Source organism: Sus scrofa, chromosome 2 (assembly GCF_054392235.1).
Source record: "Sus scrofa isolate SSC_HxYL_T2T_F1_AM1 chromosome 2, Sscrofa_HxYL_maternal_Yorkshire_Landrace_v2.0, whole genome shotgun sequence".
Lineage (NCBI taxonomy): Eukaryota > Metazoa > Chordata > Mammalia > Artiodactyla > Suidae > Sus > Sus scrofa.
The window spans coordinates 113,888,140-113,903,207 of record NC_139384.1 but is presented as its reverse complement, the minus strand read 5'-3'; the positions used below and the strand labels follow the sequence as shown (position 1 = coordinate 113,903,207).

Below are 15,068 nucleotides of genomic sequence, written 5' to 3'. Positions count from 1 at the left end.
GATAAAAAACAAACTGTCCACGCCAGGAGAGAGAGGCAGAGCAGCACCAACAGAAACTGCTGCTTACATTATCTGCAGGTGGGGCATGGTTTCTCATCCAGCCCAGAGTCACCCCCCACAGCCCCCCCTTTTTTTTTTGGTCTTTTTAGGGCCGCACCCAAGGCATTTGGAAGTTCCCAGGCCAGGGGTTGAATTGGAGCTAAGGCTGCCAGCCTACACCCCAGCCACAGCAAAGCCAGGTCTGAGCTGCTTCTGTGACGTACGCCACAGCTCATACAAGATCCTTAACCCACTGAGTGGCCAGGGATCAAACTTGTGTTCTCATGCATACTAGCCAAATTTGTTACTGCTGAGCCACATGAAGGGCATTCCTTTTATTTTTTTCCCCCCGAGTCACCTTTTGGGATCCACGAGGATCAAGGCAGAGCTGACTGCCTAAGAGAAGTGGACAGAAGCAGCTACAATGCCCCCTCGTGATTCACAGGGCTCAAATGCTTTAGGAAAGTTGAAGATTTGATGCCCCAAGCAAGAGTGCAGCTGCTCTGGGGTCCTGCCCTTCTGAGCAGTAGAATCTTGAGATAGTCTTACTCCACAATCAAGGCAAGTGTGCTGAAATCACCCACAAGCATTTGCAGAAAGAGAAGGCCTGCCTGGAGATGACCGAGTGAACCCTGACTGGTTTCACTACTCCACACAGGACCAGGAGCGCAAAGACACTCATCAAGTGTGATGCACAATCGGACTTCTCCCGAATCAGTTCCATAAGCCTCAGGAAAGCATCTGCTGTCAGGCGGACCATGCTTCGTTGCAAAGAAGTAATGATTTATACCTCTTCCACCCTTCTTTTTTTCTCGTGGGGTGGAGCAGCAGCGCTTTTGATTACCCCAACAGACTGAGCTTTCAAAACCTCTCCAGTAGATTTCTGAAAAACAAAATAAAAAAGCTTTGACTTAGAGATGAAGGGAATGTATGAATCAAATTGTGATAACCAGAACTAAAAAGGTGTCTTCAAGTTTGAGATGGTTTCTAACAAGTTTCCTTCATTATATTAAAAACAATACCTCTTTCTCGGTTTTCTTCCCATCAGCTGTAGGAGAACTGCAGGTCAAGTCTAATGACAAGGCATCAATGGCATCATCGGGCCCCAGGGGTTTCTAAAGAAACAGGCAGCATGACAGGTAACATGGGGCAATCACATGTGGAAATGATTCAAGTAACAGATCCAATTATAAACCCAGCAAACAAAGAACATGCTATGGCAATTCCTTTACTAGCAAATGAGATGTTTAGTAATACAGACAAAAGCCTCTGTTTGGGAAGGAATTGAGTGCTCAATAAATATTACTTTTCTGTTTTTTTTCTCATATTACATGCTAGGACAGTCTCATCCTATTTTTATTAACATTTATTTTAGCCTAAAATTTTCTTCTTCCCAACAAAAAACTTACAAGGGAAATGAAAAGGCATTGCCAAACCCCATGCGCACCCCTTTTCTCTGATCAGATGGAAAATGCATCTGATTTAGAGATTTAGTCATAATCTCAATACACAGAATTGATAACACACTCCCCCCAACCAAAGACATAAAAATGTTAACTCTGATATTGGAGGACATCTATGTAAACTCACCGAAGTGTCTGGAGGAGGCACTGGGATCCCTTCTTTTTTCTGAAACAAATATTAATTTGAGGAGGCTGAGAAGGCACAACTAATGCTTATGATCCACAAAATGTAGAGCTCAGTGATTGCTGTAGGTTGCATAGTGTCTTTCCCAAATTCCTATGCTCAAGTCTTACCCTCTAATACTTCAGAATGTGACTCTATCTGAAGCCAGGGCTTTTAAAGAGGTAATCAAGGGTCAATGAGGACATTAGGATGGGCCTTCAATCAATATGGGCCTGTGTTCCTATAAAAGGGGGAAATGACCTAGAGGTACACGTAGAGAAAAGATGACATGCAGATGTGTAACTCATAGAAAGGAGATGGGGAGTGACTCCACACACAGCAACCTACAAGACCCAGGAGAGAGGCCTGGAATAGGTATCTCCTCTCACCTGGTCTTCAGAAGGAACCAAGCCTGCCCACAACTTGAGGCCAGTCTTCTAGCCCACAGAACTGTGAGATGGTATGTTTCTGTTGTTTAAGCCATCCTGGCTCTGGTAGTTTGTTATGGCAGCCCCACCAAACTAACGTGGTGAGCTTCAGAGTAATGATAGTATCATAAGTCCATTATAATTTCTAAATTTAAAACACTCAATATATTGATGTGTTAAAATTATAATTCCAGAAAAGAAACAGTAAACTATAAATGAACAATTATTTAACTTACATCCAACAATTCCCTATATTTTGGAGGAAGTGTGACTTCTCTTTTACCCAATTCCTCTATATAGGTAGAACTCATTGGATCCTAGAAGAAAATTATACACATTGGGATATTAGTTGAGAATGTTATATGCATATTATGAAATCAAAGCACTATTCCATTATTAATTTTATGGATCTATTGAGATGAAGTATAAATCACTTAGAAGCCAGTATTTTACACAACTCTGAAAGTCTAAGTTTCCACAAATACTTGCCCATATGTAATTGGCTTAACCCATAAATGATACTATAAAATATTCAAACCAGTATATTAAATTCGATTCTCATATAAAACACATTTTATTTTAAAATAGTTTTCATTATTTAATATTTCTCTACCTTTAAAAGATCAGTTAATAATTTCTATACAACTCAAAAGATCTAGTTACTTCCTATGTAATTATAAGAAAAAAAAAATCAGATGGAGCAATGCCTCTTTTTTTTTTTAGTACTTTCCAAATTCCTCTTTCTGTTTTCCAGAGATAGCCACTACCCTGAAGTTTATCATATCCATCCATGTAAAGTGAAATCTATTTTAAAACAAGTATTCCATAGGCAGGTATTTATAAATAAAAAATATCATTATTTTGCCCATTTTCAAGTGGTATATAAATGGTATCAAATTCTATATATCATTGCATAGTGTATAATTTTTATTCAAAATTATGTTTTGTAATGTATCCATGTTGATACATAAATACCCCATTTTAACCACCAAAAGGATGCCACTATATCATCCTATCTCCTGTTGAACAAAATCATTTCCAAATGTTTCACCTGTTCTTAGAATTCTTTATACACCTGGGCAAGGCTCACCCCGGGACATGGAGATGCTGGGTAAAGACTACAAACATCTTCCAGTGACAGCCCCAGGCTCTAGGCCAGCTGTCAGAATTTTACAGTTCTGCCCATCAGGAGTGTGAAGTGGTATGGCTCTCTGTTTTTCTATCATTTTCCAGTTCTTAGGGAGACTTTCCTGTGTCTACTGGCCAATCAAATTTTCTCCTAATTTTCTACTGGGTTCTATTTTTCTTATTTTTTAAAACTCTTCATAAATTCTAGAAACAAATCCTTTGTTAGATCTGTTGCAATATTTTCTTATAGTCTATGGAATGCCTTTTTCTTAAATACCAAGGAACACAGGATTATCTTGCTATTTAGGTATGAACTGAGGATGGTAAATATCTAAAAATCAAAATGAGTTCAAGTCAGAGGATGGAAATATCTGTGAATCAAAGTAAGTTCAAGTCCTTTAGATTTAAACCTCAAAGATAGAATCTAACTTTTCATGATCCAACAGGCTGTATTCCAGCTCCTCTCAGCAGAGACAATCAGTGTTTGCTGATCAAATCAATGGAATCACAGAGCTACCATAGGCCAGTTTCCATCCCCAACACTAATTTGCAGTTGCTACTACTGACACTGACATGATCACGTTTCGTTGCAAGTGACAGAACACTACGTATTCTTTCATATGTCATGACTGTGACCTATTAGCTAAGTATCCATCTTTACAGACATCAAGGTCACATACCAAAACTTCAGGTCCAGTATATGTTGTATTATCTTCCTCAGTTTCTTCAGGTCCTCCTAAAGTGTCTATTAAGTCATCCAAAGCAGCATCCATATCTGACTGGAAAAGAAAGAGAGCAGGTATTTAAATGTTATTTGTGATACATATTTCCCTTTGGATTTTAACTACTAAAAAAATATTCTACGTAGAAAAACACCAAACACCAGAAGTTCTTCAATTATCAAAATGGTTAAAATCTGGTCTTTAATAGAACTTAATATTTAAAGTCCCAGAGGACAGACTCTAGGTTGGCAAGCTAGAAAGCCATATCTGGGTTAGAATTTCAGTAAGTCTAAAGGCATTAACTTATATGAACAAGTATAAAGTTCATTACAGCTGCCAACCACTGTACTAACAGTAAAAAAAAAAAGAAAAAAACAAAATACAGAGAATTATGATCATGTTGCTATATGCAAGAGGGGAAATGTTTGGTATTTTTTGCTTATCAGTCGTTTTCATATATTCCATACATATATGTGTGCGTGTGTGTGTATAAAGAATCCCAACAAAATCTCTATTTGGCACCACTTCCAAATAGAATATATTTCAAAAATGAATTGCCTCGTATTCTTTTGTGGATTTTTTGGTTTATTTACTTCCTTTCCTGAAATTCCCTGAAAGGGATGTTAAATTTATAAAAGTGACAGTTTATTCTGTCAGTAGGGGCTTAAATCAGAAATAAAGATGAAAGAGTGCTTCCATCCTATTCTTAAGGTTAAGAATGATTCATTGTGAAAAATAAGCTGCATTTAAAGAGGAAAACAACAATCCAAAGAAAGACCCTTTACTGTTTAACTCAGCTGAAAAAATGATTGTTTCCTTTTTTTTGCAACTACCACATTCCCACTACAATTTTAGGAACTCACCTGATTGTGTGATAAAGCTAAAATGTGGGGCCTTTTAGCTTTAGACTGATTCAATTGGGAATTTTAGAATGAAGATATGCCTGACATTCTTGAGAGTACTTCTGATTAAAGAATATACATTTGCATATAATTATAAACTCCACAAGATGTTAACTGGAGTTTCCAGAACAGAGGGCTATAATATAAAATGTTACAATTATATGTGAGAAAATCACACTTTCAACCCAGTCATATTCACCTAAAACACTGATTCATTAAAAGGTCTTTTAAGTTACCCTCACCTCCTGCTATTTGCCTTCAAGAAATCAGATCCTGATAAATACAGACTCTGAATAAATCTATGAAAAAATGCCCTGCTATTTTCATACCTTTCCTGATGGTTTACTTGATTTGGATTCAGCTGGTACAGACGATGTTAATGATTTATCATCTTTTTTCTGGTGGGGATTCAGAAAGAAATAAAAATTCTTTATTACATACCTTTAAAAATTCATCAACAGGACATATTTTTAAATGAATTCATTATACTGTTAATAACATTTATCATATACTGAATATCTGATTTGTGCCAGACACTGTCATATGCATTATATCCTTTTTCAGAATGGCATCAATAATATTCATCTCATGTCAGTGATGTGGAAACTTCTCATTCAGGGAGGTTGAATAACTTTTCCCAGGTCACACAGTAAAGGACAGCACCGAGATTTGAATCTAGGACTGTGCATCTCTCCCTCCCTGCTCTCGGCTTCTTTTTTACAGGGCACACAGCCATCTTTGCAAGACACCTGAGAATTCTTTCTTATTACAAGCAGCCACTACTTCTAGCCCTTGACTTCTTGGTCTTTACCCCCACACATCCAGATCTCCACACCTCTTGCTTTGGCATCTCATCACCCACTCTTTCCTTAATTTTCCCCAAAGGAATGTCCCTCCCAGCACCACTTCAGTTGCTCCATCAATGATTGCCAGTAACTTTCCAATCCACGATTTCTGTGCCCTTACCCAGATACAATCCTCTTTGAGGAATACCTTGGCGAGCACCCCTCTCCTGATTCTCATCTTTCACTTAGCCACAACCATCTGGATCCATGCTTGCATCTGTGCCCTCTGTCCTCTGCCACCTCCAGCCTCTCTTCTGCTTTGCCTCCTGCCACACATCCAGTGTGTCTGTTTCTGCCTGTGCTGGCAGTCCTGAGCAAATCATTCTCTAGGGTCAGGAGCCAAACACTTTCAGGACCAACAGGAACTAAATGGGTAAAGTCGCCAGGTTTAAGACAATAGGAAACTACTGAAGGTCTCGTGCTGTCTAGGTTTGCACACCTGCCCAGATGCCCTGGCTGCACAAGGCTTCCAGCAGGTCACTGATCCTTCTGAAACTCTATCCTCAGGACAGTCACAGCACCTACCACAGGGGGTTGTGAGGATTAGACAAATCCATCTAGTAAAGTGTGAGAGCCAGTGTTTGGTTAAGTGCTATGTATGTATTTGATGTGCAAGTTAAGTGCTAAATAAGAGATGGTTGCCATTGTTATGTTAGAGATACTGTTAGGACCACCAGGTGAACCCTGGTCTTGGCAACTGACTCCACTTCCTTGATTCAACTACAACCTTGTGCAAATATTCATTCATGTCTGTTCTACCCTCCCTCCCTGCTTCCCCCTCTCCATTGGCCTGGACTCCAAAACCATGTCCTGATTTCCCTGCTACACATCTTTCTTGGGACACCTCAAACACTTCAATTCCAAAGGCAGGCATCACTTTTTCAACCCACCAATTTCTTTTTGACCTCTGTCCGGCTGTCAGGTGCTCACCGGGCGCAGGTGCACAGCTTAAGGAAGTGCTCACTCTCATAGGTGCTGGCCCTGTACTGGCACAAATCTGGCAGGGGTGCCTTCCTTGCCTCATCTTAGGGTTACCCACCTAGTTCATTCAGATGCTGAGGCCCCCCAGGTTATCTGAGATTTTACTTCACCTTTGCCCACTGCAGCCGATCATTTCCCAATACCTCTGCAACGCCTACGGCATCACTTCCCACTCCCTCCAAGTTCTCATTCAGTCTAAATTCATTCAGACTCACCAGCACTACTGAGAGCCCCTGACAAGCCTCCCACCTTCTTATCTCTATTCCATCTCATCCCAGCCACTGTGGCCGCTTAATCCTTCTGCTTAATCCTTCTGCAACATCACCCCATCTGTTGTCTCAGTTTGGAGATCCCCGGTGGATCAGTGGGTTAAGGATCCAGCACGATCACTGCTGTGGCTCCAGTTTGATCCCTGGCCTGGGAACTTTCGCATGCCCCCAGTGGAGCCAAAAAAAAAACACAAGTGCATTTCCTGTTCTCTCGTCTTCAATGTCTATTTGCAGCCGGTTGAATCACTGTCATGTGGATTAACACACTCAGCCTTCTCCATAGCAACTCCTCGACCTATCTTTCTGGTCTTAGTCTCACCACTCGCCTCTCCTGTGCTCCATTCACACTGGAATGCACTCTATGCCCAGATCACATTTTATATTTTTTTCTGCCTTGTTATGTTTGCAAGCCCTTGATCCTAGCTATCCTTCCATGCTGGTCCTCTCGGGTTCCCTAAACCAGACACAATCCCTCTGTTCCTGAAACCACAAGCTCCGGGGGTTTTCATCTGCCTTGAATGCATTAATCTGCCTTGAATGCAGCCCCAGGTACACAGGCTTCTCCTATCCCTAGAGGGGCCAGTGTGAAGCTCAGTGTCCTGCAGAATCAGACTACAGATTACAGGGCTTAAACATGCAAGGGACTTAAAATGAAAAAGCATATCTGATCAGTCCTTTTCTCTGAGAGACAAATCCAAGGCTAAGAAAAGTGAACTGAATTTCCACAAATCGCAGCATAAGTCAACACATTGCATAATTCCATATAAATCTCGCCTAATTTTATTCTTGAGATTTCACTGATAACCCTGCCTAAATAATACGTGGCATACATTTTCAAATCTTGATTAAACTTAAAATATATTCTAAGAGATCTAATCCTCTGACTTAAATCTATTTTCCAAACCACGGCATCACGTATCCCTCATCAACACTAGAGCAGTGCCTCAACTGTCTTTCTGGTCTTAGTCCCTGGGGTGGGGGCAGGGATCTCGAGGCATGCACAAAATTAAATTAAATTTAAAAAATTAAATTAAAATTTTATTTTTTAGTTTAAAATTTTTTAAATTTTTTAAAAATTAAAAAAATTTCATTTTTTAAAAATTTTTTTATTTCCCCAATACATTTTTTTTTCTACTGTACAGCATGGTGACCCAGTTACACATAAATATATACATTTTTTTTCCTTACATTATCATGCTCCCTCGTAAGTGACTAAACATAGGTCCCAGGACCACACAGCAGAATCTCATTGTCTATCCATTCCAAAGGCAATAGTCTGCATCTATTAACCCCAAGCTCCTACCATATGACCCAGCAATCCCACTCTTGGGCATATATCTAGACAAAAGTTTCCTTAAAAAAGACACATGCACCCGCATTTTCATTGCAGCACTATTCACAAGAGCCAAGGCATGGAAACAGCACAAATGTCCACTGATAGATGATTCAATTAGGAAGATGTGGTATGTATATACATGATGGAAAACTACCCAGCCATAAAAAGAACAAAAGAGTGCCATTTGCAGCAACACGGATGGAACCAGAGACTCTCATGCTGAGTGAAGTAAGTCAGAATGAGAAAGGCAAATACCATATGATATCACCTATATCTGGAATCTAATATACAGCACAAAAATAAGTTTTTTAATTTGAGTATTTCCATTTAAAAGTTTATGTGAATTTTGCCATCATGGCCATGGGATATCCGCATTCGTTTTTGTAAAAAATAATGTGACTTTTCTTTTTCAAAATCTGAGAAAAACTGATGTTTCGGGGAGTCAGGTCAGACTTTTATCCTGTGGCTTTCCTTAGCATCTGGTCTGCAAGGAGATACTGCTTCCATTTTGAGAAGCAGGAAAATAGACACTACTTTTTTTTTTTTTTTTCCTGTTTTCATTCCCAGCTTCTGAAGGTTCTTCAGTGAGTTACTTGTAGCTTCAAGAGAAATAAGTACTAGCATTTCTAGGGTGATATGGCTTCCAAACTGATTACTAACTTTGACCGCTAACTCTGTGTTGCTATGGGTAGAAATGATAGACTATTTCTTGTGTTCCCTTTTCAGGCTGGAATCTGAAGTAGCTCTTCAGAAGACCTCAGAAAGGTGCCCCTCACTGGCCAGCAGGGCACATATACTCCGTCCTGAGAGGGCTTGTAGATGCTCCTCTGAAAACCTCCTGTATCAATTTATGTGGGTGTCATGGCAGTACCTGACTTACTAGTTTCAAGATAGCAGTGTCCCAAGTTGAAGGCTGAAGGTAGTGCTTATTCAGATGCTCATGGCGGTTTTATGTGCTTCATTTCAAACCCATAAATCTTGAAGGCAGGATCTGCGTCAACTAACACTTTAACTTCGTTGGTACTGATACCAGGCCTTATACGATGCAGTGCTCAGTAACTACTGAATATACGAATCTTAAAATAATGTTTGGTGTCTTGTTCCCTCTATACCTTTTAGATGCATGCTCCTCTTCATAAAGTTTCACATATGAAGCATTCAGTTTTAGCAAATGATGGGCTGTTTGGGTGTGGCAGCACCAGAGCACTGAATGGTTAGACAGAGCCAGACTCAGGTACAATGAGGCTTCACTGAGCGTGTTTCTCATAAAAGAGACCTGACGAGCATTATGGCCCATGTACACGTTCCATCTTTTCTGGGTGCTTACCGTCTCAGCTGGTTTGCCAGATGCTGCAGATACACCAGTAACAGAAAGCTTTCCATCACTGGGGGTCGGGTCCTGTGGTTTAGCCTAAGGATAAAAGATTGACAGAACTAAGTACCTCTGAGTGACTGTTTTCAAGATCATACATTTCAAATGTCACTACTGAGCCAGTCTCTCCCAGAGAAGGGTCATAGCTTCTCCTGAACATGATGCAGGGCTGGTCCCATCAAGCTGGACTCAAGAGCTTACAGAGCCCATGCAGGGAACACACACAGGGGAGGTGGGCCACGTAGGCACGTACCGGATTGTAAAGGCTCTAGTCATTTGTTGCCACAGGAACCCACTGTTGTCAGATGTTCTCATTTTTCAAGAGAAGCTACAAACTTAATTTTCTGTGATATATTTTGACCTTCATTGTTGACGGCTAATTAAAAATCATTTTCACTGCTGTAATTCAAAGTACACATGTAGCTACAACTGGTGGACCACAAATGTGCCATCTTTGATACAAGGTATATTGATTGCTAAGCAGGTCTAGTTCTTGTCTTCTAAGAACTCTCAATGAAAAAGTTCTTCTCAGAGTTCTCTTTGTGGCTCAGCGCAAACGAATCAGACTGGCATCCATGAGGATGCAGGTTCCATTCCTGGCCTTGCTCAGTGGGTTAAGGATCCGGTGTTGCCGTGATCTGTGGTGTAGGTCACAGACACTGCTTGGATCCCATGTTGCCGTGGCTGTGGTGCAGGCCAGCAGCTACAGCTCTGATTTGACCCCTAGCCTGGGAATCTCCATATGCCTTGGGTACGGCCCTAAAAAGACAAAAGACAAAAAAAAAAAAAAAAAAAAAAAAAAAAAAAAAAAAAAAGAAAGAAACAAAGAAAAAAAAAAAGAAAAAGTTCTCATAGTTGTTTATTCTTCTAATAGTTGATGCCCTTTAGCTCTGAAAATACAGAATTATTTCTGATTTTGGGCATGTTAGTTGAGCTCTCCTACTGTAACACTCTAAAAGCACAAAGACTTCCAGGTAAAGAGATCATTCAAGGCATCTGAGTTCCCATAGCCCACAAGAAGGTCCAGGAGGCAGCCTCAATCCCAAGCTGCCAGGATGTGTGACACCAGGGCCAACTGCCTCATGTCACAACTGGGTGCTGCTCGGCAATGGGGATTGTGCAATGGAACATCCCCGGACCCGTCCGATGACTTTCTCGGGCCTTTCTCAGCCCTAAGTTTCCACAAGGCTATCTGCGACACCAGCAAAATGAGAGCACCAAATCATTACTCCACAAGCTCTGCGGATTCATCCACACATATCAGTGTAGAGCAAGGACTTCTATCTTTTTCCCTAGGTGATGTTAGGGTTTTTTTCTCTATCAATCTGCTTTAGTTACCTTTGGTTTTGTTGATTTCTCTGATGTTGGCTGCTCATTAGATCTGGAAACTGCTTTTTCTTTATGAGCACGCTTGCTCCCTGCATCTGCTGAGTGCGTGGGTAGGCTTTTTGGCTGAAAACACACACACAAACACCACATGTTAACAGCATGGCAAATACTGCTACTTTTATCTATGGAGTAGAAAGTATTCACAAAATTGTGTTTTATGTAGCTTTGAATTGTGTAAATTTAAATGAGTAAGATATGTATGTGACAAAATTTCACTTTGAGTGCAAAATTTGAAACCATGCAAATCCTTCCAAATTGAACAAGAATCACATGAGCACGTTGCAAATCCTGATGATGCCACAGGGTGGTGCTATTTTAGTGGGAAAATAAAGCCCAGCCATCCTTCATAGGACTTAAATGATTAGAGTTCAGCATATTATCCTTCACAGGAGGAAAAAAAAAAGGCTTCACCTTATGTTATCAAGACCCAATGGTGATCATTTACCTCTGGGTGTTCCTTTGGCTTTACTTCTTGGGTTTTTTTCTCATGAACCACAGATGGCTGTCAATTTCAAAAGATAAAATCTTAATTACATTGATGTCCACAGTTCTCACATTTCCAAACAGACGCAAAAACAAAAGCCCCATTAGATCATCCTGCCTCTCTCAGGAAAGGTCCAGTAGAGAAGCAGATGCTGTCTGGTCAAGAGCAATCCTACCAATACTCTGATAATGATGATTATTGAAAAAATAATAAAAAACGTAGTATTTAATCTAGCATAATTTTTCAAATAGGTATATATCTCTAAGTTATTGGCTGTTTTTGACAATTCAAGCAGGTCATTTGCTAACTGCAAGTCCCTCCTTGCAATTTTACAGAGATGTAAAATGATCACTCTGACCACTGAGTTTGTTGATGGTGGATCCTACTTTAGAAATTAAAATTAATTTTCAAAAAAATCCCTTTTCATAGGAGATGAAGAACACCATATTTTCTCAATTAAATAATGTATACAGTCTTTTCTGAATTGTAAATAGAGACCACACATATCACCAGAAACCCATTCTCTTGAGACTGAGCAACCAAGAACATTTAAATACTGAATAAAAAGACACCTTGCACCTGGCTGCTGAATTCTTCTGTTATAGGGGGTTATGTAAATTACCATCCTCAGGGGCCACCAAGAGGCCTTACACACAATTATATAAGCCTCATCTTCCACCTTCACTGCCCTCCCACCACCACTGTTACATGCACTTACAGTACTTCAGCCCAAATCATCTTTTGGGCTTTCTTACAGGAAACCGTGTGGTCTTATCTGAGTAATGGCTCAAATGTCTTTGAAGAAATAATGTATGGCACCTTACTGAAGAGAAACATTTGCCCTGCCTGCAGACAACCTGGGACCCATCTCCACATGGACTGCGACTGGCTTAGAGTCTAGACAGCCATGTGTCAGGAAAGCAAAGAAAGCCATTCCCAGGGGAAAGTTAGAGCTGTCTCCTGATTAATAGATAACTAGTTCCACCCATGGAAACAAGACTACCAAGATAAACCCAGGGCCTCTTAGGAGAAACTCTCATCTTGAAGTTATTTAGGCGCTGGGTTCAATAGACACCTTTATTTTTGATGTCTCATCATTAACTTGGATACTCATTATCCTTTATCCCTCGTCCTTTGCTCCTGTGGCTTATTTTCTTTAATTACTTTGACTATAACAAAAACCTAGATTTGAACAAAATGCCTTCTGAATTATACTGTTTCCATTTATAAAATATTATACATTCATTTTAACATTATGGATTTAATGTTTTAATTATTTTATATACACTCTATATAAACATGTTCAAAAGGGTAATCCAAAATTAATTTAATTACCCAACAAAAAAATGTTTTAACCATTCAGTTGCACCAGTGGGATAAACTGGTTATTCATTACTATTGCAAAGAATCCAAATAACTCATGAGTTGACTTAAATCATTTACCTTAGTTGATTGTGACTTCTTTTCAGGTTCTGTTTTTACAGCCTAAATTCAGAAAAGAAAGAAAGGATGAATGGACATAATTCAAAGAGCTTACCATAAATTTTCAACTATGGAAACTAAAAAGATGATTTTTATGTATTTATAAATGTAAACTTTATATATGAGTTAAGATTACTATACTTTTCTTAGAATTATAACTCTTTAGATAAACACTAATTAGTAGTCTGTTCTTACTACTCAGATGGCAATTTGCAACTTCTATGGGAATTAAAGATATGTAAAGATTTATTACTGTGAACATTATAGGTAATACAAGCAAACTAAAATAAAAACCTTCCTCCTTCATAGCCACTAGTATGATTGGTCTCTTTATGAATGAAATACTCACCAGAGGTTTAAATGATGGTGTAAAACAATGGTATGGTGACAGACTTGAAACCCAGGAAACAGTGAAATTTATTTTTAGTGCCAAAACCAGAATGTGAACGGTGGGTAACTAAGCCTGCCAGAAAGTCCGTGATGGGTCAGAGGGTTACAAAAGATTGTGAACTGCAATTACTAGGACATGCTAAGCAGCTGAAGTGACCATTAGTAAAGAGAAATGTCCCCCAGCACAAGGCACCACATCACCTGTTTTTTGTGTCTTTTCTTGTTGGGAGAATGCGGTCCTTCCAGCTGTTTGCTGACTGGAATGGCCTAATATAAGAGCACAGCCCCAAGTGTGATTTTATTTTATCTGACATATAAGTAACATATAAACAGGGCTAAAATGTGCACCAGGACACATTCTACTCATTGATTCCATCTACTCTACACATATATAACATATATCTTAGCTCCAAGAACTTCTGAGTACTTAAATTCTAAGATCTCAAAGATTGCAGTGTGGATTTACTCTTATTTTTGTGATTGAAAATCTGTAAGATCTCCATTTATAAAAATCTTTGATCCCTTTCCTTCCCATTCTTTCTCTGTGCAAAGGCTGCTTGAGCAATATTTTTTCCCACCTATACCTCCACCTATATATATTGGCAAAATATTGATTGACAAATTACAGATTAGAAGCTATTGATAGACTCAAACCACTATAATACCAGCTGGCTTAATTTCCTTGTTAATCATTTAATAAAGTGCATTTGTATAAACTCAAAAAAAGCATAGTAGCATGCACAGAAACTCATTAACAAGAATCTATTTTAAAGGATCCAAAATTTAAAACTAAAAACATTTGTTTGACCATGAACTTTGTTTCCTTCACAAAACCGTAAGTGTGTTGGCATAACAAGGGTCCATTATGTGAGGAACACATGTACCTCTATTACTGAAGCACGAGACATGATAAATTAAGAGAGTATTTGGCATAAGTCTATTACAATAATAGAATAAAAAATAGAGGAGATTTGGAGTTCTGTCATGGCTCAGTGGAAGCAAATCTGTCTGGTATCCATAAGGACACGGGTTCGATCCCTGGCCTTGCTCAGTGGGTTAAGGATCCGGAGTTGCTGTGAGCTGTGGCGTAGGTCACAGACGTGGCTTGGATCTTATGTTGCTGTGGCTGTGATGTAGGCTGGCACCTACAGCTCCGATTCAGCCCCTAGCCTGGGAACCTCCATATGCCGTAGATGAGGCTCTAAAAAGACAAAAACACACACAAAGATCTAGACATATTACCTCCGGAGCTAGACTGACTTTCATTTTAAAGGTGGAGAACATGACAAGGATTTGATATAGGCATTAGCTTGAATTAGCAACTTTTCTCTAAAAAACCAAAATATGCAGAGAAACATGCTCGTAAGTTCACAAAAATCTCCAAGAGGAGGCCAATATAAATGTTATGAGGCAAACATTAGAGGCACATGAAGATAACATGATTAATGAGAACAGTGCGATTAAAATCCACCAAGGCAAGAGAACTGAGGCCAAAAGTGGTCCTGAGTCAGCCACTTCATCATGTGCATCTTATTTTTGTCTCTCCCTCTCTTCTCTCCTACTTTCCCCTCTCTCTTCCCTTCGTCCAGTTTTATAGGACTGCCAAGAATTATGATTCATGCTTAGCCATGGCTGAAGACTTTGCTGACACTTGCTCTGGAAAACAAGGCAATAC

The 15,068-nt window shown here is 39.5% G+C and overlaps 1 protein-coding gene across 51 annotated transcripts in view; it reads right to left on the bottom strand.

The window, feature by feature from the left end:
- CAST (calpastatin) overlaps positions 1-15,068 on the bottom strand; it is a 122,934-nt gene that overhangs the window by 40,363 nt on the left and 67,503 nt on the right. For 28 of the 51 annotated variants that reach the window (XM_021080930.2, XM_085009664.1, XM_021080941.2 and 25 more), the window contains 11 exon segments: positions 13,595-13,660; positions 12,965-13,006; positions 11,483-11,539; positions 10,987-11,100; positions 9,604-9,687; positions 5,175-5,243; positions 3,902-4,000; positions 2,330-2,410; positions 1,630-1,668; positions 1,062-1,154; positions 830-922 (listed from right to left, as the gene is read on the bottom strand). In XM_021080930.2, the coding sequence (XP_020936589.1) occupies positions 830-922; positions 1,062-1,154; positions 1,630-1,668; positions 2,330-2,410; positions 3,902-4,000; positions 5,175-5,243; positions 9,604-9,687; positions 10,987-11,100; positions 11,483-11,539; positions 12,965-13,006; positions 13,595-13,660 (837 nt within the window). 51 annotated transcript variants of the gene reach the window in all.